This window comes from Bos indicus x Bos taurus, chromosome 8 (genome assembly GCF_003369695.1).
Source record: "Bos indicus x Bos taurus breed Angus x Brahman F1 hybrid chromosome 8, Bos_hybrid_MaternalHap_v2.0, whole genome shotgun sequence".
NCBI classification, from domain to species: domain Eukaryota; kingdom Metazoa; phylum Chordata; class Mammalia; order Artiodactyla; family Bovidae; genus Bos; species Bos indicus x Bos taurus.
In genome coordinates this window covers 38,044,329-38,067,161 of record NC_040083.1, presented here as the reverse complement: position 1 = coordinate 38,067,161, position 22,833 = coordinate 38,044,329, and the positions used below count along the sequence as shown (strand labels likewise).

General features: G+C 40.9%; 1 protein-coding gene across 2 annotated transcripts in view; it reads right to left on the bottom strand.

Annotated features, from left to right (window-relative positions):
* Positions 1 to 22,833, bottom strand: part of GLDC (glycine decarboxylase) — an 88,124-nt gene that overhangs the window by 48,478 nt on the left and 16,813 nt on the right. For both annotated transcript variants that reach the window (XM_027549313.1, XM_027549312.1), the window contains exons 3-10: positions 19,191 to 19,326; positions 11,287 to 11,451; positions 8,125 to 8,202; positions 6,765 to 6,912; positions 6,236 to 6,432; positions 4,422 to 4,518; positions 1,346 to 1,451; positions 133 to 272 (exon numbers count right to left, since the gene is read on the bottom strand). In XM_027549313.1, coding sequence (XP_027405114.1) covers positions 133 to 272; positions 1,346 to 1,451; positions 4,422 to 4,518; positions 6,236 to 6,432; positions 6,765 to 6,912; positions 8,125 to 8,202; positions 11,287 to 11,451; positions 19,191 to 19,326 — 1,067 coding nt within the window. The remainder of the gene's footprint in view (positions 1 to 132; positions 273 to 1,345; positions 1,452 to 4,421; positions 4,519 to 6,235; positions 6,433 to 6,764; positions 6,913 to 8,124; positions 8,203 to 11,286; positions 11,452 to 19,190; positions 19,327 to 22,833) is intronic.

Genomic DNA, 22,833 nt, shown 5'->3' with positions numbered 1-22,833 from the left:
AATTGTTTACAAAGAAACAGATTGTGCCCAAAGGTCCAATACTGAGATCTTTTTTAAATAAAAAGATATTTTAATGAGGAAAGTCATGAAAATTTATAGAATTTGTAAAATGAAACTGAAAGTCTGACTTACGGTGCCATCCTCAAAGAGCCGAATATTTATTTGTCGCTGAGCGGCCCTGCCCAAGACCTCCTTCACTGAGCAGCCACACTGAATCTTCAAAGTATCAAAGAACAAGTCATGCTGGAGTTGGTGCCCGGCTCGCTTGAGACCTAGACAAAACAGGAGAGCCACCGGTCTCTACAGAGAAACCTGACCTTCTGCCCCAGACACTTCACAGAGAACTGAAGGGTAAATCCTACTAACAGTCTGTTTCCGGTCATACCCAGAGATTTGGTTGCTGCTTTCAAATTTTAAAAAATTAAATATTCACTATTATGCTGTAGAAAGTTGTGAAATACATATAAAAATGGAGGAAAAATCACCATAATTACCATCCACTAGTAACTAATGGTTACTTTTTGGTACAGATTCCTCTGTATCAGATTCCTCCCAGATTCCTCTGTACAGATTCCTCCCAGAAGGGTGTATATGTATGTGTTTCTATTTGTAATATATCACATATATATACTTCTTTATCCTGAAAAAAGTATTTAACATATCATGAACACTTGGCTTTTCAATAGATCAAAACCCCCATCTTTATTTTTAATGGCTATATAATATTAAAACTTAAATTGTGTACCATAATTTTAACTAATTACTTATTACTGGACATTTAGGCTATTTCCAAGATTGTAATACTGCAAATAATGTTTCAGTGGAAACCCTTTACATCCTTATCTGATTATTTCCTTTAGAAACATTCCTAGAATTTCTGGATCAAATTGTAGACACTTTTTAAGTTTTTGATACAAATTGTTTAAGTGCCCTCATAAAAGTCATACCAATATCAGTATTCTTTTTTAATCTTTGCCAGTGTAATGGGAGAAACATTATTTTATTCTTTAAATTTACATTTATTTAATTAATAGTGTTGAAATTATGTATGTTCATTTGTATGCTTTCTTTTAAAATTACATTTAATGTCCTTTGCTCAGTTTTTTCTCAGGGTGTTCATCCTTCTTGTATATGGGGTCTGGGGGAAAAAGCAAAAGCAAAAGCTCAGTATACTAAATATACTAACACTCAGTCAATCACAGATGCTGAAAATATTCTTCCCAGGTTTTTATCTGACTTTTTATTTTGCATGTGACATTGGCCATGCAGTGAGTTTTTAATTTTACTTATTCACAATTATCAGTCTTGTTACAACCAAAATTTTTAAAATAGACAACTGACTCACCTTCAGACAAAATCAAAGTGGCATTATGTACCCTCCGAGCAATATGTTCCAGCCCATGGGACCCATGGTAGATTGCAAACATCACAGCCATATTCGCCAAGAGAGCCTAAACAAAGAGCATTTAAAGAATGATGTTCAGCAATGTGATAGAAGACAGATACTGAAACTGAAAACAGGGACTAAGCAAAATGATCAGACTTCCTGCCTTCTCTATGCAGTTGGGAACCATTTATAACCTGCCTGCCATCTAAGGTGCCTTAGAGTCACTACACTAAACCTTTGAATGTGACCATTAATAAGAGGTTCCATTCACGCAACATAATTTTGTCATTTGTAAAGGGGTAATCAGACTGCCATCAGATATGTGATATTTAACATTGGAAAACAGTGGAACAAAGACCTCAGGGGAACAAAATGAGATCTAAGAATTTTAGGCTCAATAAAATGGTTCTTCAAAGATAAAAGCAACAAAAATTTTCAAACACACAAGAACTCAGGGAGCATAATTCTCTTGAAGTCTCAAATAAAGCACTAAAAACTGAATTGCGGCCAACCAAGAGGTGAATGGTAAATTTACAGCAAAGGACCACCAAAGATAAAAATGCAGGACACAGAGAATAAAACCAAAATGAGATGGCAGGAGATATATTAGAAAGGGAAAACCAGAACCTACGGCTTATTTCCTGCTGACAGTAAGGTCACCTTCTCAGGTAAGTTATCTCTTTTGACTGTTGATTGAGGTTTCACAGAAGTACTTACAGGGATGTATCCTAGTGTGATACAAAATGGGAAAGAACGGGCATTGAATCTCTCAGAGATTCGGGGAAGGAGTCCAGCATAGGGAGCAAGGAAGGGACCACTGTGATGGCACCTTGGATCATGGAGAAGGATAAAACGAGGGTGGCTTGGGTCAGATACCAAAATGAGTGCCAACTTGGGGGAAAATAATGGAGGCCCACCTCCTGATTCTCCTCCTTCTGGCTCTTTCTCTCACCTGTCTACCTTCTAACCATGCAATATCATCCATGGTATCTGGTCCAAACGGGTGAGGTAGGAGACTCCTCATTTGCTTTAGTCCATTCAATTCTCCCACATCTCCTAACATCTCATCAGTCCAGCATCACAGTCTTTCTGAAGTTTCCAGTCCCACTAATGTTACTTTTGTCCTAACATACTAGGTCAGTAGTTCAAGATCCACCTTTATGGCCAATCATCCCAAGGTGGGAAGGGGCACTTCATGAAGTAGAAACACTACTCAGCTGAGAAACATAGTGCCTTGAAGTTGGATGATGTTCAGTATCAGATCTATTGTGTTAGGTACACTTTTCCTCTGTGAGGCTGCTAAAAGGAATATCTCTGTGGCAACTTCTAAACAAGAAAGAGTTCTTGAAAAATGTCATAAAGTGAAATCAAAGTCAGTAAAGAAAATGAGGAAAAGAAGACATCAGAGAACACAGCAGTAGGCTTTCTTGGACCAAATCTCAGAGACAGTACTGACACTCTTGTGGACTCCATGTAACAATTAGAAATAAATACGGAGGAATCACAACACCTTATAGCTACAGAGAGTGCATTTCTGAAGTAAAATATCCATAGAATAGAGTATCATGGCTCGTGGCTATGCTGCCTGGAAATAAAAACTCAGGCTAGAGTTCACAGAATACTCTGGAAATCTCCCATCACAGAAGTCTTGTGGAGGTTGATTCATGTTCCTTTTTAAACTAGAGATCATGAACTAGAAGAAAAAAAAGAAGTAGGAACATAACTTCTGTTCACTGTAGACAGCTCAAGTTAACCTGGAAAATTAATTCAAACCTTAAAGCAAAAAACCCTTAGTGTACTTAATGACCAGAGAGATACCTTCTGGAAGAATATGAGCAGAAAGCAGTAGAGGAAAAGAAGATATGTTAGCAGAGAATTCAGCAAAAAATGAAGGGTAAACTATAGAAAGTAAAGGCATCATATAAAGATCAATTTGCTGTCAACAGAGGACAAGCTTGTGACAACTGGCTCCTACCTGTGATACTAAAGGAGCTCTTCCCTGAAAAGCAGCCATTTCCCTGAGACAAAAAGTATAATGCAAGCAAACCAACAGAGGATACTGTTTCAATGACCAATGACTATAGAACAAGCTATTACTGTTGGTGTTGTTTAGTCATTAAGTTGTGTCTGACTCTTTGAAACCCAATGGACTGTAGCCCGCCAGGATCCTCTGTCCATGGGATTTCCTAGGCAAGAATACTGGAATGGGTAGCCATTTCCTTCTCCAGGAAATCTTCCTAACCCAGGGACTGAACCCACATTTCCTGAATTGTAAGGCAAAGTCTTTACTGCTGAGCCACCAGGGAAGACTCAGAATAAGCTGTAAGAAGACCTTATTGTCAACTGCATCCCTGGAGAGGCTTTCTAAAATCTGGTGGTGGTATCGTGAGCCAAAGCCCTGAGGGGGAAGAACACTGTACTGACTGCTGAGTTATCTACAAGATCTTTTTCTCTGGCCCTGAATAGAAGAGATGAACCTAAAATGGATCATACGCTCAGGTGTGGTCATCCACCTGATCCTAGGAATTGGCTGAGTGTCAATGAATACTGCTCCCTTTAACCTGAGCTCTTGGGCAATGTTCAAGTAACTCCTCCTCTTTCATCCCATCCATTTCAGGAATACCTCTCATGATTTCTCAGTAAGAATACCCCATGACCACCACTGACTGGCCAATCTAAACCATCCCCTCAATACAGTCACCTCAAGTATCTTTACTCGCCTTCTTCACACTAACCTGGAGCGCCTCCATCTCAGCCTTAAGAGAGTTACTACACATAACAGAGCTGCCCTGCAGCCAAGAATGCCAGAGACCCTAACGGGTGAAGTATGTACATACATGGAACCCCAGTAAAATACAAGACTGGCATTCTGACAAGACCACAAGGCTTCTCTACCAACAAGACCTTGTCATTTCTGGTGTGCCAGCTGCTCGGTAGATGATGAATGAGTGAAACAACAACTCAGTAAAATGAATAAGAGATCATTTCTGTAGACCATAAGGCATTCAGTGAGCAGGTCAGGTCTGTGACCTACCTGAGCTGTACAGATGTTGCTGGTAGCCTTGTCTCTCCGGATGTGTTGCTCCCTGGTTTGAAGAGCCAGACGATACACTTCTTTTCCACTGACATCTCTGGACCAAGAATAAAACATTCAGTCAGCACAGATCATCACAGTACTGAGAACTGCCATAAACAGAACTGCTTCTTTCCTTCCCACCTTGAAGTGAATTCAGCAATGTTACTTAGGTGCTAGTCCATAAAGAGCAATTTCCAAACTATCTTCTTCCAAATGGGACTACTAATTTTCAGTTTGCACCCTGAGGATTTGAGGCACTGAGATATATACAATAAGTTGGAAACCTTAAAAGAAAATTTCCCGGTAATCTCCCTGCCTAAAATAATGATGATAATTGAGGATTAAACTCCACTCTGAGCTTCTTGGGAGATTCAGAGAACAGGGAAATACTGGACAAGGGAAACAATTTTTATACCAGAAATCTGAGCAACTATGTGGTTATAAATAAAGTTAATAACCTTACCACTTGTCTCTAATAAAATCTCTTCTTTCTTAATGCAATTAAAAATCTAGATAAACACAGAGATTCATCAATCTTATTTTCTATTTCATCAACTCCTTGGTCCACTTTCCAAAAAGGTCGGAAGTTCAATACAAAAATTAGAAGGTAGTAATTGATATATGAAATTCTTTTAAAATCAGAAAAACCTCTGCCTTATCTTATCTGGTGAAGAGACATCATTGAAAGAAGCTAATGTAAAAATATCTAAAGAAAATATCATTTTTACATTAAAAAGCAAAGTGCCTTTTGCTATCATGTGACAAAAATAAAGTATTTCAGAACTTCTCATCTCCATCACATCAAGCACTACTCCAGACTATTCACTTACTTACATTAATAGTCCAATTTTTATGAAAGGTCAAAAATAATATGCTAAATCTCCACAGTAATAATCATGGCACTCATCTAAGTTCTTAACCTGATGATCTTTAGCTGTGAGAAGCAGCCAATAAAGTATATTTGGAGGGACTTCCCTGGTGGTCCAGTGGTTAAGAATTTGCCTTGCAATGCAGAGGACTTGGGCTCAATCCCTGGTTGGGGAACTAAGACCCCACATGCCATGGAGCAATTGAACCCAGGCACCACAACTATTGACCCCACGCACCGCAACAAGATCCCACATGACACAACGGGAGATCCACTGCTGCAACTAAGGCTCGGTGCAACCAGATATATAAATAGATATATTTGAAAAATACTGTAAAAGGAAGTACATTTGGAAATTACTCAAAGAGCCAAGGGGCAGGCCTCTAGGAAAGAATGTGGGTCACACTCAATGTGTGCATAATACTCTCTTACTGCACTTGTCTTTACACAGACACATGGCAAGCTAATCCTTTCAAGAAAGAGACTAATTAGATATAGAACACACCTAAAATATTCAGTCTTTCAAGGCTTTCATCAACCTAAATAAATTCATTTCTATAACTTCAGTACAAATGTGTTATACATTGCATGCATGCTTTTCCAAATATGCACAAATTCATGGCATTTGAGGGCTAAATATAGGAGAATGGTGTGTGTGTGTGTGTGTGTGTGTGTGTGTGTGTGTGTGTGTGTTGGGATGGGTTAGGGGGTAGAAAGGGCACTGATACCCCAAACATTAGTATCCTAAATATACTCTCTCTTTTGACTCTATGTTCTATATTTCCTTAATTGACCCAAAAGGACCCTGTTAAATTCCAAGAGATATCAACAACTTTTGTGAGCAAGAGAAGGAGCAGGGAAAGCCACAACCACAGTAAAAGGGAAGAAGCATGAGCTGCTTTACCTTGTTACCCCCACCATTCTTCCAGGCATCATCCTCACCAAGTTTTCTCTGACAGCAAAAAAGGCTGCATGTGGTCCACCATAGCCCAGTGGCACCCCAAATCTCTGTGAGCTGCCCAGGGCGATGTCTACCCCAAATTCTCCAGGAGGCCTCAGGATGCACAGAGCTAAAAGGTCAGTAGCACAGCAGGCCAAGCTCTAGAAAGGAAATAAGAGAAAATGGAAAAGGTTGTGGCCTTCCCTGAGAATAGTGGGAGGGTATCAAATTATCTCCATTACAGGCAGACTGGCAGAGTTGGTTTGTACCCTGTGAAATATGTTTACTCATTCATTCATTTAAAATATTTACTGAGTGTCTACTATGTACCAGGAGCCAGTGAAGAAAGCAAACTTGAAGAAAGGAGGTAGGAAGGAGGCAGCTTTACCATACCAGGTGATAAAGGTGTGTGAAACACACCAAAAAGAATAACAATAATCATTCAAAGTTGAGACACTCCTCCACGGACCCCCACAAGGAAAGGTTCTCCTACCCCGGCCTCGTGGGCTCTCTCCACGAGCTCTGTGAAGTCCTCCACCTTCCCCTCAGTGTCTGGGTACTGGAACAGCACTCCACTGACATCTTTGCTGCTGAAGTCCATTTCATGGGGTAACTTCAGCTCAATGAGGACTCCAGAATACCTGGAAAGATAAAGAACAACCATGTTTTTGGTTTACAGGGAAAATCAAATTACCTACAGTTTCTTCTCCGTGAAGAGATTCCTATTCGGTGTCTTCCTCAGTGCCCCACTGCCTACCCCATCCCAACATGCACACATACACCCCCATTCCACATCTGGCCCTTCAGTACTAACAGTGCTTCTCACTGGCTCATATGCATCCAACAGCTCAGCTTGTTTCTGTCCTCTATCCTTCTGCTCCTCTCCTGCTTTCCTATCAGGACATGCTCCTGGGACAAGAGCAGGAACATGCCTTCTTATGGCTATAGAACCAATACCGGTAATGGAAGAGCCGTCGCTACGTTGACCTTAGATGGGTCTTAGCGAAAGTCTCTCAGTCGTGTCTGACTCTTCACGACCCCATGGACTGTAAAGCCCATGGAATTCTCCAGGCCAGAATACTGGAGTAGGTAGCCTTTCCCTTCTCCAGGGGATCTTCCCAACCCAGAGATTGAACCCAGGTCTCCTGCATTGCAGACAGATTCTTTACCAGCTGAGCCAAATGGGCCTTAGGTGAATGGAAATCTCAGTAAGACAAGGAAGAAAACCTTCCTTAGTTCTTGTAACTATCTAATTTCTATCATGTTAGAAAACCACTTCTGAAGGAATGGTGGTATGGGTTCAGGGGAAAGGCTTTCACAAGGAGAAAGCAAATAAACACACCCACATGTGGCAGCTGTGCTGTGTTTGTTTTATTTGATTACAGCAATTTAAAAAAATGTGCTTTCATCTACATTGTACTAACCTAGGTATTATGTAGATTCCTAGGAGCCACGTTTGTAGGAATTTCAGACAGGAGCCATGTTTGTAGGAGTATATACAAAATTAGGACAGTGTGTGAGAGTTCCACTTTTAGTCTGTGCTTTTCAAACTTTTCAAAACACTGTTGAAATTATTTTGATATTCTTAATCTTCTTTTTACAAAAAGAAGTCAAAACAAGGTGGTAACTTATTAAAAGGCAAAGGCAATCAAATCCACTGTGTATTTTCCCCTGAATTCTGACATGGTTTACTTACCAGTAAGATCACGGGAAGAAAGTGGGAGGGAAAATAGAACTCAACAACCCCAATTTAAACCAGTTTCACCTCCAATCACTTTGGAAATAAGAGGAAGAAACAACAGAGGTGAGCATAATATTATTCCCGAGTTCAAAATACAAATAAAATTAATTACTTGGCTCGAGTTTGGACGACAGCAATAGTTTGTGGGTGGCAACGGGGGTCAACAAAAAACTTCCTTCTTTTGTTCTGCCTGTTGAAAAGAAAAACTGCATTCAAACATGAACATTAAAGAGATCAGAGTATCTTCTAAGAATGCAAAAAGAGAGATGGTACTAAATGAAAGTCTGAGCATAGAATAAAAAAAATCAGTCACTAATAACTAACGGTGATGTTTCCTGATCAGAATTTCACTGAAATCCAATTCAAATTCTAACCCCATTTAGCAAAATCAATCTTGAACTGGTTTAAATTTTTTTAAATATACTATGAGGAAAAAGAAACAAATGGGTAGTAATTAGGTACAAATAGAAACAAGAAACCAAGTCTTCTAAATAAAAACATTTGTGAATTTTATTGCCAAAGGAGCATTTGTTGTTGTTTAGTTGCTCTGTTGTGTCGGATTTTTTGTGACCACATGGCCTATAGCCTGACAGGCTCCTCTGTTCATGGAATTTCCCAGACAAGAATCTGGAGTGGGTTGTAATTTCCTTCTCCAGGGGATCTTCCCAACCCAGGAGTCAAAACCACATCTCCTACATTGGCAGGCAGATTCTTTACCACTTAGCCACCAGGGAAGTCCCAAAGGAGTACTTACAGATTATCTAAACCAAGTGTCCTCATTCAAAGGAAAAGGATGGAATTCAGGAAACTTCTGAATCACTGAACATGCGGAGATCTGGGAAGAATGGGTGACTCTGAGGCAGCATGGAAGCTCTGAGCCCTTTCAACATACCCAGGCCTATGCAGACCTCCTGTCTGGCTGTTCCTGAGTTATATCATTTGCTAATACACTGTTTCTAGTAAGTAAAATGTTTCTCTGAGTTCAGTGAGCCACTCTAGTAAATTTAATAGAACCTTAGGAGGGGATCATGAAAACCCCATAGGTTGAATACAACCTGGACTTGAGATTGGCATCCTGAGTCAAAAGGGGCTGTTGGAACCTTCATCTATAGCCAGCTGGTCAGAGAACAAAGAACAACCTGGGCTTATGACTTGCATCTGAATTTGGGCAGGGGCAGAGGGATGGGGGCTTCCTTTGTGGCTCAGACAGTAAAGCCTCTGCCTACAATGCGGGAGACCCGGGTTCGATCCATGGGTCAGAAGTTCCCCTGGAGAAGGAAATGGCAACCCACTCAAGTATTCTTGCCTGGAAAACCCCATGGACAGAGGAGCCCGGTAGGCTACAGTCCATGGGGTCGCAAAGAGTCAGACACGACTGAACGACTTCAGTTCAGTTCAGAGGGGTGGGGTGCAGTCTTATAAATCTGATCCATGAACCTGTGGAATCTGATGCTATCTCCAGGTAGGTGGTGTGAGAATTGAATTCTCAGACACCAGTGGGTATTTGTTTGCTGGTGTGAGAAGAAACCCCCTCCCTGACTGGAATTGGTACCAGAACCAATTTAACCACTCCTCAAGCCTCTGGAAGCCAAAAAGGAAACTTACATGGGCATTCAGAGTGTAAACAAAGAATGTTGCCCCCCAGTTCTACTAGGATCAAGCTGTCAGCCACTGTAGTCTACCAGTGGACTAGGGCCAGCACCCCAAAACCTCAGACAGACACGCCATCAATGTGGGCACATTTCCCTACGACAATCCACATGAGAATCTACCCAGAAGGAAGTTAAACTCAAATGTATTCACAAGACAAAGAATGAAAGAAGCTGAAATGTATTCACAAGACAAAGAATGAAAGAGGAGCTGGAGAATAGCTATTAACTAAATGTTAACCAAAGTTAACCATGACCCAGCAACTGTACTTCTGGAAATGTGTCCTCAGAAAATAATCAGAATTTCTGACAAAGATTTATCCTAAAGATGCATAAAAATAATCTAATAACAGTGAAAAATGGGGACAGTGTGTAACAATAGAGGTGAGGTTACATAAAACTCCCACAATAAAAGCCATAGTTTAGAAAACTCACTAAAGAAATGGGAAATGTTCCCCCAAATATTGTAAAGTAGAAAAAGAAAACAAGCTATAAAACATTAAATAAAACCTGAGAAGAAATTCATCATAAAAGAGAGTGATACTTATTTACACGTTACATTACAGATTGCTAGGCATTCTCCCTGTTAACCATGATAACAGAAACCCAGTATGTAGAGGGCAACAATGTGCCCATCTGAAAAAACTGCATTTCCCCAGGTGACTTGTAGGTACGGGTAGTCAATGAAACATAAGTAAGTTGCTAAGTAGGGGCTTCCAAAATACTACTGGCTTATTTTGCTAAAAGTGCCCTTTACTTCTTCCTGAATGCAGACATGATGGCTAGAGCTCCAGCAAGTCATCTTGTGATCAGGAGGACTGTAGACAGGGGCCATTGCCTACCATTGCAGTAAACAAAGAATGTTGCCTGCCATTCCAGTTCTGCAAGGATAAAGCCACTCGGCACTGTAGCTGCCCACTGATGGTGTACCCTGATAGTTCAGGATGGAGAAAAACAGGAAGTATTATACGCTTTGGAGATACCTAAGATAGTTAAGAAGCACTTCTAAGGAATAATTTCAATGAGCCCAGATTCTTGCATCTTCCCATACACTAAAAAGCATTAACATCATTAACCTGAGATGTCTGTTCTTTGTGATTTGCAGTAATCTTTTGATGTTGGACTACATGGGATTTTCTTCCCCCAGCAAAAAGTTCCTACATATTCTGGCTCCTCCCTGACCTCTTGGCAGCAGTTCCTCAGAGCTGTATGAAAGACTGTCTCTGGGACTATTGTCCTCAGTAAGATCCCTGGATAAAACTTAACTTGCAACTTTCAGGTTGTATCCTTTTCTTCCATCTACAGGATGAAAGCCTCACACTGAAGATGAGGCAGAGAGGTGGGTATCAGTCCGTGATGCTACCTCAGAGCTGCTGCAACATCCCTGAGCAACACTATGTATGTGATGAGCAAAACATCTTTCTTAAGAACATAATGTTAAACAATGAACAGCAGTGGCTTTTTAAAGGCACTATATTTTGTATCTTTTATTATCTCAACTAACTTGTATAATGATACTGATGTAATATATCTCATACACGTGTGTGGGGGGGGGGGGGCAGGGGAAGCCCCACCCACACAGCGGTGGTGAGACTGGCCAATGTCCCTTGCTCTGGGCCTCTCACCTGTGGCAGAGCTGCATCGCCTCTGCAGCCGCGGTGGCCTCATCCAGCAGGGATGCATTAGCCATGTCCAAGCCTGTGATGTCACACACCATGGTCTGGTAGTTGAGTAAACTCTCCAGTCTCCCCTGAGACACCTCTGGCTGGTATGGAGTATACTGGGTGATCCTGTAAGGGACACAAAAGGCTATGTCCAACCTGTGAATCCACTATTGATAAAAAGTTCACAATATGCATTCATTTTAGAATTAGGTATCTGAAAACTAAGTTTTCCCCTCTTGAGAATGATATAATACATAGATAAGCTTACTTGTTGTCTTCTGTAAGGAAGCTTGGAATTAAATCATGGCAATAATACTTATCCTTTGGTTGGGGATAATCAGTACATACTTCTCTATCCCTCTAAGTTGTATCATCTTACATTTACATTTCAAGGATCTTATCATAAGTACGTATTTTATTGTAAACTGGCTCTTAAAATCCACTGGAGCCTATCTATGGTATTAGAAACAGAATTTTAGAAAAAAGCTCACCTCAATCATGGTTCAAGAATCTAATATCTAATACTCAAGACTTTTGGCTTTGGGGGAGAGCAGTTTTGTTCATACTAATCAGAAGTCCTATGTGCACCTAAAAAATTAATAGAGGTCAATTTAAGAATTGTCACTCTCCAGTTATTAGAAGTCTATCCACTGAGTGCCTTCGTCACTTTTTATCATTCCTTCATTTATTTACTCATCCCACAAATATTTGCTACATGCCCACTAAGTGCCAAAAACTATGATAAGTTCAGGTGACACATCAAAAGTAAGATGAGTAACAGTCTCTGATCTCAAGGAAAATATTATAGTGGGGAGAGATAAAATACATGAAATCATTTTAGAGTGATAAACATTTTAAATAATGAGATGAGAGGATGGCTGAAGACCTGGGCAGAGGGATCTTTTCATCAAGAATCCATTCACTGTACTATCGAAGTGTGTCAGACTGGAGTCCATGTTCCCAGGACTGATTAGCATTGTTTCTCATCTCTTTTGTTTTCATTCCTCCAAGCCTGAAGAGTGTTTTCCTTTCTTTCCTGATGGTAATCACACTCAGTGTATTACCATCTTTTTTTTTTTTTCCCGGTAAGGCTTTGAAATCAATGTCTTCTTACCTCTGAGGGAGGAGAGAGTGGGGGAGCTTACCTTACCAAGCAGTACAACATTAAGACGTTGAAATAATTTCCCTGAAATGTTCATTGGTATAGTAGTGTGTGTGTGTGCTGTAACACTGTTTGTACAGCAGAGTACATTTTTGCTTCAATTAATTCCTTGAACAGCCTAGCTTAGCAACTGTAAATCAGTTTGCCAGATTCTAAGTGGCTGGTGAACTGGAATAAATGAGGCACACAACACGTAACGTAGACAAAGTAGAAAGGGAATCTGAGCAGAAATGGGGTCACGCAAAAGGCATCAACAAGGGGCAATTGTGATCTCAGATCAGACAAGATCTTCATACATGTGTCTGCAACAGAAAGACATATGCTTAAATTGCCTGCTAACATGAAATTTTCATTTTACTCACTATCATTATTTGACATGTAGACAGACACAGAATTAGACACACACACACACACACACAAAAAGCCAAGCATATACATATATCAGCCAGCCCATCCAAAGAATTCATCACAGCACTGAATATAATATTGAAAAATGAGCAACAAACTGTCTACTAAAAGGAGAATGATTAAATAAGAGAACATGCATATAATACTATGGGTTGTGAAAATGATATATAAAAGATGTCCTGACACAGAAGATGCTCATGATACATTAATTTAAAAAGTAAAATATAAAATACCACAATCTTGGTTTTGTAAATTTGTAGAAATGTGTGAACCAAAATGTAAACAGTAGTTTTTTCTGGGTGGAAAGATTAGTGTAATCTTTACTTTCTTTTTATTTATTATGTTCTAAATATTAAAGACATTGGCTACTATTTATTAACTATCTTCTGTGTGTCAGGTCATAAGCGCAGGTGGCTGCGACGGGCGCGCTAAAGCGCAGCCAAGAGGAGCCACCCCACGTCCGAGGTCAGGGGCAGAAGCCGGGAGGACCCCATACCCGAAGGGCAGCAGCCAAGAGGAGTTACCCCATGTCCGAGGTCAGGGGCAGCGGCCAAGAGTACCAGACTGCGACGGAGCAGGAACGGCCTAGAGGAGATACCCAGAGTCCGAGATCAGGGGCGGCGACGAGGAGTTAGCCCGCGTCTGAGGTCAGGGGCTGCCGCCGGGAGGAGCTACCCCATGCCCCCACGCTGGAGGCCAAGGGCGGTGGCAGGGAGGAGCAACCCCAGGTCCAAGGAGCCATGGCTGCGCGGGTGCAGGAGGGCCTAGAGGAACTATCTCACGTTGAAGGTCAGGAAGGGCGGCGGTGAGGAGATACCCCTCGTCCAAGGTAAAGAGCAATGGCTGCGCTTTGCTGGAGCAGCTGTAAAGAGATATCCCACAACCAAGGTAAGAGAAACCCAAGTAAGACAGTAGGTGTTGCAAGAGGGCATCAGAGGGCAAACACACTGAAACCATACTCACAGAAACTAGTCAATCTAATCACACTAGGACCACAGCCTTGTCTAACTCAATGAAACTAAGCCATTCCCATGGAGCAACCCAAGATGGGCGGGTCATAGTGGAGAGATCTGACAGAATGTGGTCCACTGGAGAAGGGAATGGCAAACCACTTCAGTATTCTTGCCTTGAGAACCCCATGAACAGTATGAAAAGGCAAAATGATAGGATACTGAAAGAGAAACTCCCCAGGTCAGTAGGTGCCCAATATGCTACTGGAGATCAGTGGAGAAATAACTCCAGAAAGAATGAAGGCATGGAGCCAAAGCAAAAACAATACCCAGCTGTGGATGTGACTGGTGATAGAAGCAAGGTCCGATGCTGTAATGAGCAATATTGCATAGGAACCTGGAATGTCAGGTCCATGAATCAAGGCAAATTGCAAGTGGTCGCACAAGAGATGGCAAGAGTGAATGTTGACATTCTAGGAATCAGCAAACTTAAATGGACTGGAATGGGTGAATTTAACTCAGATGACCATTATATCTACTACTGTGGGCAGGAATCCCTCAGAAGAAATGGAGTGGCCATCACGGTCAACAAAAGAGTCCGAAATTCACTACTTGGATGCAATCTCAAAAACGACAGAATGATCTCTGTTCGTTTCCAAGGCAAACCATTCAATATCACAATAATCCAAGTCTATGCCCCAACCAGTAATGCCGAAGAAGCTGAAGTTGAACGGTTCTATGAAGACCTACAAGACCTTTTAGAACTAACGCCCAAAAAAGATGTCCTTTTCATTATAGGGGACTGGAATGCAAAAGTAGGAAGTCAAGAAACACGTGGAGTAACAGGCAAATTTGGCCTTGGAATACGGAAGGAAGCAGGGCAAAGACTAATAGAGTTTTGCCAAGAAAATGCACTGGTCATAACAAACACCTTCTTTCAACAACACAAGAGAAGACTCTATACATGGACATCACCAGATGGTCAACACCGAAATCAGATTGATTATATTCTTTGCAGCCAAAGATGGAGAAGCTCTATACAGTCAGCAAAAACAAGACCAGGAGCTGACTGTGGCTCAGACCATGAACTCCTTATTGCCAAATTCAGACTTAAATTGAAGAAAGTAGGGAAAACCACTAGACCATTCAGGTATGACCTGACCTTATGACCTTATGATTATACAGTGGAAGTGAGAAATAGACTTAAGGGCCTAGATCTGATAGATAGAGTGCCTGATGAACTATGGAATGAGGTTTGTGACATTGTACAGGAGACAGGGATCAAGACCATCCCCATGGAAAAGAAATGCAAAAAAGCAAAATGGCTGTTTGGGGAGGCCTTACAAATAGCTGTGAAAAGAAGCGAAGCAAAAAGCAATGGAGAAAAGGAAAGATATAAGCATCTGAATGCAGAGTTCCAAAGAATAGCAAGAAGAGATAAGAAAGCCTTCTTCAGCGATCAATGCAAAGAAATAGAGGAAAACAACAGAATGGGAAAGACTAGGGATCTCTTCAAGAAAATCAGAGATACCAAAAGAACATTTCATGCAAAGATGGGCTCGATAAAGGACAGAAATGGTATGGACCTAACAGAAGCAGAAGATATTAAGAAGAGATGGCAGGAATACACAGAAGAACTGTACAAAAAAGAGCTTCACGACCCAGATAAACATGATGGTGTGATCACTGACCTAGAGCCAGACATCCTGGAATGTGAAGTCAAGTGGGCCTTAGAAACCATCACTACGAACAAAGCTAGTGGAGGTGATGGAATTCCAGTTGAGCTATTTCAAATCCTGAAAGATGATGCTGTGAAAGTGCTGCACTCAATATGCCAGCAACTTTGGAAAACTCAGCAGTGGCCACAGGACTGGAAAAGGTCAGTTTTCATTTCAATCCCAAAGAAAGGCAATGCCAAAGAATGCTCAAACTACTGCACAATTGCACTCACCTCACACGCTAGTAACTGCCAAGTCACTTCAGTCGTGTCCGACTCCTAGAGACCCCATGGACTGCAGCCTACCAGGCTCCTCCGTCCATGGGATTTTCCAGGCAAGAGTACTGAAGTGGGGTGCCATTGCCTTCTCCGACACGCTAGTAAAGTAATGCTCAAAATTCTCCAAGCCAGGCTTCAGCAATATGTGAACCGTGAACTTCCTGATGTTCAAGCTGGTTTTAGAAAAGGCAGAGGAACCAGAGATCAAATTGCCAACATCCACTGGATCATCGAAAAAGCAAGAGAGTAGCAGAAAAGCATCTATTTCTGCTTTATTGACTATGCCAAATCCTTTGACTGTGTGGATCACAATAAACTGTGGAAAATTCTGAAAGAGTTGGGAATACCAGATCACCTGATCTGCCTCTTGATAAATTTGTATGTAGGTCAGGAAGCAACAGTTAGAACTGGACATGGAACAACAGACTGGTTCCAAATAGGAAAAGGAGTTCGTCAAGGCTGTATATTGTCACCCTGTTTATTTAACTTATATGCAGAGTACATCATGAGAAACGCTGGACTGGAAGAAACACAAGTTGGAATCAAGATTGCCGGGAGAAATATCAATAACCTCAGATATGCAGGTGACACCACCCTTATGGCAGAAAGTGAAGAGGAACTCAAAAGCCTCTCGATGAAAGTGAAAGTGGAGAGTGAAAAAGTTGGCTTAAATCTCAACATTCAGAAAACGAAGATCATGGCATCCGGTCCCATCACTTCATGGGAAATAGATGGGGAAACAGTGGAAACAGTGTCAGACTTTATTTTTTTGGGCTCCAAAATCACTGCAGATGGTGACTGCAGCCATGAAATTAAAAGACGCTTACTCCTTGGAAGGAAAGTTATGACCAATCTAGACAGCATATTCAAAAGCAGAGACATTACTTTGCCAACAAAGGTTCGTCTAGTCAAGGCTATGGTTTTTCCTATGGTCATGTATGGATGTGAGAGTTGGACTGTGAAGAAGGCTGAGCGCTGAAGAATTGATGCTTTTGAACTGTGGTGTTGGAGAAGACTCTTGAGAGTCCCTTGGACTGCAAGGAGATCCAACCAGTCCATTCTGAAGGAGATCAGCCCTGGGATTTCTTTGGAAGGAATGATGCTGAAGCTGAAACTCCAGTCCTTTGGCCACCTCATGCAAAGAGTTGACTCATTGGAAAAGACTCTGATGCTGGGAGGGATTGGGGGCAAAAGGAGAAGGGGATGACAGAGAATGAGATGGCTGGATGGCATCAGTGACTCGATGGATGTGAGTCTGAGTGAATTCCGGGAGTTGGTGATGGACAGGGAGGCCTGGCGTGCTGCGATTCATGGGGTCGCAAAGAATCGGACACGACTGAGTGACTGATCTGATCTGATCTGTGTGTCAGGAACATGTTCACAATCTTTTTTTTTTTTTTGATGATTATGTTACACATGTTCTTTGTGTCATCCTATATCCACCCATTTCTTTGTTGTCTTACTAGCCTAGCACAATTCTTAAAACAGGAAATTATCAAATATTTCTGGTGCAAATATATGTTTAACTTTCCTGCTCGAATGGGGATTGGTTCCCAATTACTTGTTGGAAAAAGCCTTAAACCTCCCAAACACAGTCTTTCATACCTAAGACGGTGCTCTCCTTTGGCTAACAGACTTTGGGATTTAATGTTTCCCTTCCCTTGCTCAGCCTTTTTCTCCTTGCTCTAAGTCTAAGCTTAGGCTGAAAGCTTTAAAATTATTTTCTTGCAAAGATGATAATTATATGATCTTACTACTTTTACTTGGAAACTTCTTTTATTGTCCACACTTTTTTTTAACACTACTAAACAGGCATAAATAGTCTTAAAAATCATTTATTAATGAACTCAGATGGGTGAGTCTCAAGCCTGGAGACACTAAATAAACCTTCATTTCAGGAGAAAAATGCTAGCACAGGGCCTGCCATCCTACATTGAAGGGTTTAGTTGCCTCAGGCAACCAGTGATCAAGAAAATGTCTGTGATCTACAATTTCTATGTTCCAACTGATTTTAACTCAATTGGTTTCTGTTCCTAGATGTATCTGAATATTAAAAAACAAAAAATATCTGCATATCCAAGAAGGCATTCTGTCCTGTTTAAAAAGGATGCTTGATACATTCAACATGGCATTAACATTTATTCCAAAATAATCAGTATTCTTTATGATTGTGACCAAAAGAAAATGGAGGTGGGGGGGAATTGCAGTAGGACAAACATTCATGAGATTCTTTCATTCAACTCCAGTGCCAACATTATACAAAACAGAAACAGTCACAAGGAAAATGTAAATGTTTTGATATTAGTTAACTGATACTATCAGCAGTTGAAAATTTCAAAAGTAGATTCCACGAAGTATAATCTAGGCCTAATGTAAATTTTCTTGTAAGAGCCCAAATGTTTGTATTCTCTGGAGGCTACGTTACTCATTTATTTTCACCTCACGTCAGCGGAATTTGTTGGTTCCATCTCTATGACAACCATTCAGAAGGGTGATAATGTGAAGTCTACCCACCCTCATGTGCACAGCCCGCCCTGTCCTGGCTGGCGAGGGCCGGTATCACCCTCTGGTTCAGATCAGCTTTCGGAGAATACAAAGGAACAATACTTAAAATCACCCCAAAACCAGGACTGAAAAGCAAACAGCACTGTCCACCTCTCAAAACTCTGGTGGCTCTAAAGTAAATGAACACATCCTCTCACAGCCAGGAAGCAATATGGTCAATGTTCTGTTCGGCCACCAAGAGCCGAGACTGCTGGCCAGTATTCAGACGGCTAGAATGTGCAGTCCATTCATGTACTCTTGAGGCTTGTTTTGTAAGGAGGAGGAGACAGGCCATTTGCTTTTGAAATCAAACTTACCATGCAAACTTTTACCAATACCCTAGTGGAAACGAAGCCCTCAGCAATACAAATACTTCCGTGTGTGCATGCGTGTGCGCACACACACACACATACACATATATATACACACGTGCACATACACACTTAGCAAGAACACTAGTTCTTTGACAATTTATTCTTGCTCTCCTATTAATAAAGAAATGAACCATACTGAAACTAACAGCAATGCAGGAGTGATTAGGCCAGATCTGGCTCCTCTAATGATGGGACGTGAATCACTGTATCTAGGACAAATGTCCTCACCAACCAGCACTACCTGTGTGCTTATGCAAAAGCAGACAAAAGACAAAAAGATATTGTGCTTCCCACCCAGTCTAGCCTGTGCCCTGAACAACACACAATGGCAAGTTCTGGGACTTTGGTGGGGAGTGGGAGGAAGCTGGGGAACAGAAGAGTCATGCAAATCAAATCACGGCACTTGTGTTTCTCATCAAGAAATACATTACCATCCTGAGTTCTCCAGTAAGTTCCGCAAAATTGTCTGTGGTACTGAGCAGTTGTAATAGCCCATGCCAATATATGATCTCCAGATCTGATTCTTGTTGGAAATGGCATGCAGAGTTGCAAGGATTTCATTTTCACCTGATTGCGGAAAAGAAAGAAATGTTACAGAGAGAAAATATCTCAAAGAGAGCTCTAGGTATAGTGTAAAGCCCTAATTTTTTCAATATTGACACAAGAACAGCTATATGGAAAATATAAGAATCATCTTCTTAGCAACACTAAGAACTAGATGCAGAAATCTGAAAAAAAAAAAATTGCCATACAGCTCTCAGTTACTCTTCACAATTTTTTGTGGCTTTTCTTTTTTTTTGGTGTTGTTTGACAGAATTTCTCAATTTTTAACACTTGCCTTATTCCAGGTTTTTTCTGCTCCCTTCACATGTTTTATTTACACTAAATAAAATTTCTGCTCTTAGTAAATAGTATTTACCCTTTTAAGTTGCCTTATGCCAATAGTTGGTAGGTCTTAAATAACACATATGAAGGATCTTTTTTAAGTAGCTGATCACTTATAGCTATAACTTATAAAAGACCCTTCACTCAACCAAGAAAATATCAATTATAATAAAAGAACCACATGCAGTTTTAACCAGCATTTTCATTAAGGCACTAAGGTAATTAAGGAGTAATTATAAAAGTTCCCAGATGCAGGCCAGACCCTGTTTTGGGTCATTCATATAATAATAAAATAATAATTGGCATCTGACATTTTAAGCACTTACTCTTTGCCAGGAATTGTACCAAATGTCTTCCACGTAGCTCTGGCAACTGAGGCTTGAAGAGGATCACTCACCTAAGGCTATGCAGCTTTAAATTAACTACCGAGTTGAACTCCAACTTCAACACTTTCCCCAATGGGCCAGACTGAGATCTCCTACATTTATAGCACTTATAGTTAGATCATATGCATATAGCTGCTAAAGTTTAAGTGAGATTTAGCTACTTAGGCAAATGTCTACCTGCTTTAAGATCTTAGGGACTCAGTCACTGAATCTTGGGATTTATTGATTTTATTGTTACAAATCTAGGCACAGCCATCTAAGATAGCAAACTGGCTAGGAAAATGCTTCCCAGTGTTTTAATTCTACTGAACTCTAAGTGACTATTATTCTCATTAATCCTCCTTTATCCTCAATGAAAACATTCTCACCCTTGGCCATGCCCTCCCATCCCATTTGTTTTCACAGTAAATAAATGCAAGAGAGATGTGTCAGTTTGTCAGACTAGGCTAACAAGAGAGAAGTATCAGTTTGTAAGTATCAATTTCATGAGTAAATATAACCCAATTGCCTTATAATGGACAATCTTGCCTTCTTCCACTGAAAGTTTAGGACATAAAAGTGAATGTACAATAAAACAGTATCTGAGGAGATACCCAAGTACAGTATCCTTAGGAATAATCATGTAAGAAATGAAATCACTTTCCAAAGTCTTCTTAGGGTACGGTGATTGAGAAGCCCAGTAGGAAGGGAGATTAATTAGCAGTGCCTAGCAGACACCCAACTCAGCAAAGCCAGCTTCAATTAAGATCCTGTGCAAGGAGGACAGGTCCCTGTTCCATATTATGCCAGGAGGACAAAAGGTCCAGCTCTCAAATGAGAGCAATCTTTGAAGGACTTTGTCAAATCAAGAGTTTAACCTTTGAGTGACAAAGATTATTGAATAATATAATTTTCCCCCACATAATAGAAGATGAATCTACTGGTAGTGTGGATGGGTCAGAGGGGAGACTCTGAAAATAGGGAGAGATAGTAAGAAGCCAGCACAATAGTCCAGGAGGGAGATGGGCCAGGGAGTGTTGTAAGTAAAACTGTATCCTCTCCCTAGAACCTAGACAAGTACATAAAACATTAGGGGCTGCTAAGAGAGATGCTGATGTTTATCTGGAGACCCTAAACTCTCAACTAGAATGGTGGAGGAATCTGACTTTTCCTTTTGCAAAAAAAAACACATTCTCTCCTACCTCCCAGCAGAGCTGAAGATGTTAGTGCAAGCTCATGTGTCCAGTAAAAGAACCTCAGTGACAGCACAGTGCCTTTCTTGTCCATTGGTTCTGCAGCCTCCTGCCTCTTACAGCCTCCTACTTCCATTGTCCCGTCCTGCACATATGCCTTCACCACTCCCTATACTAACCAGGGACCCACTGCCACATCCTACATCAGTTCAGGGCCTCCAGATACATATCAGCACCACTCACAGTTGCCAACATCTTACACACCTGGATAAAACACCTGAAAAAATTTAGAGGCCAATTAGCATAAAAGAAGAGCAAAATAATTAATTATAGATAAGAGTTAGAAGCATAAATATGTTCAAACTTGAGACATACCAGTTTTTAATCCTGTAACAGACATACTCTAATCACTACAGGATCAAACTTTCCAAGCTCCTGTGGGCTCTGCCCCCACCTAGCTTGGGGCTAATGTGAAGATAGCAGGCCCTCCAGGATCCACAGCTTCCGAATTTGTGGAGTTCAACCAAGATTCAAAAACATTCAGAAAAAAGACTTTTCAGAAAGTTCCAAAAAGCAAAATTTGATTTTGTCATGTGTTGGCAGCTATTTACATATCATTTACATCATATTTACAACTATTTAGATAGCATTCACATTGTACTTAAAGCTATTTATATACCATTTACATTGTATTAGGTATTATAAGTAATCTAGGGATGATTAAGTATATGGGGCGGTTGTATGTAGTTCAGTTCAGTTCAGTCTCTCAGTCATGTCCAACTCTGCTGACTGCATGGACCACAGCACACCAGTCTTTCCTGTCCAAAACAAACACCCAGAGCTTGCTCAAACCCATGTCCATTGAGTTGGTGATGATATCCAACCATTTCATCCTCTGTCATCCCCTTCACCTTGTGCCTTCAATCTTTTCCAGCATTAGGGGCTTTTCCAGTGAATCAGTTCTTTGCATTAGGTGGCCCAAATATTGGAGCTTCAGCTTTAGCGTCAGTCCTCCCAATGAATATCCAGGACTGATTTCCTTCAGGATTGACTGGTTTGATCTCCTTGCAGTCTAAGGGACTCTCAAGAGTCTTCTCCAACACCACAGTTCAAAAGGATCAATTCTTGGGCGCTCAGCTTTCTTTATAGTCCAACTCTCACATCCATACATGACTACTGGAAAAACCATAGCTTTGACTAGATGGACCTTTGTCAGCAAAGTAATGTCTCTGTTTCTTAATATGCTGTCTAGGTTTGTCATAGCTTTTCTACCAAGGAGAAAGTGTCTTTTGATTTCATGGCTGCAGTCACCATCTGCAGTGATTTTGGAGCCCAAGAAAATAAAGTCTCTCGCTGTTGCCACTGTTTCCCCATCTATTTGCCATGAAGTGATGGGACCGAGTGCCATGATCTTAGTTTTTTGAATGTTGAGTTTTAAGCCCAGCTTTTTCACTCTCTTCTTTCACTTTCATCAAGAGGCTCTTTAGTTCTTCTTCACTTTCTGCCATAAGGGTGGTATCATCTGTGTATCAGAGGTTATTGATATTTCTCCCAGAAATCTTGATTCCAGCTTGAGCTTCATCTAGCTCAGCATTTCACTTAATGTACTCTGCATTTAAGTTAAACAAGCA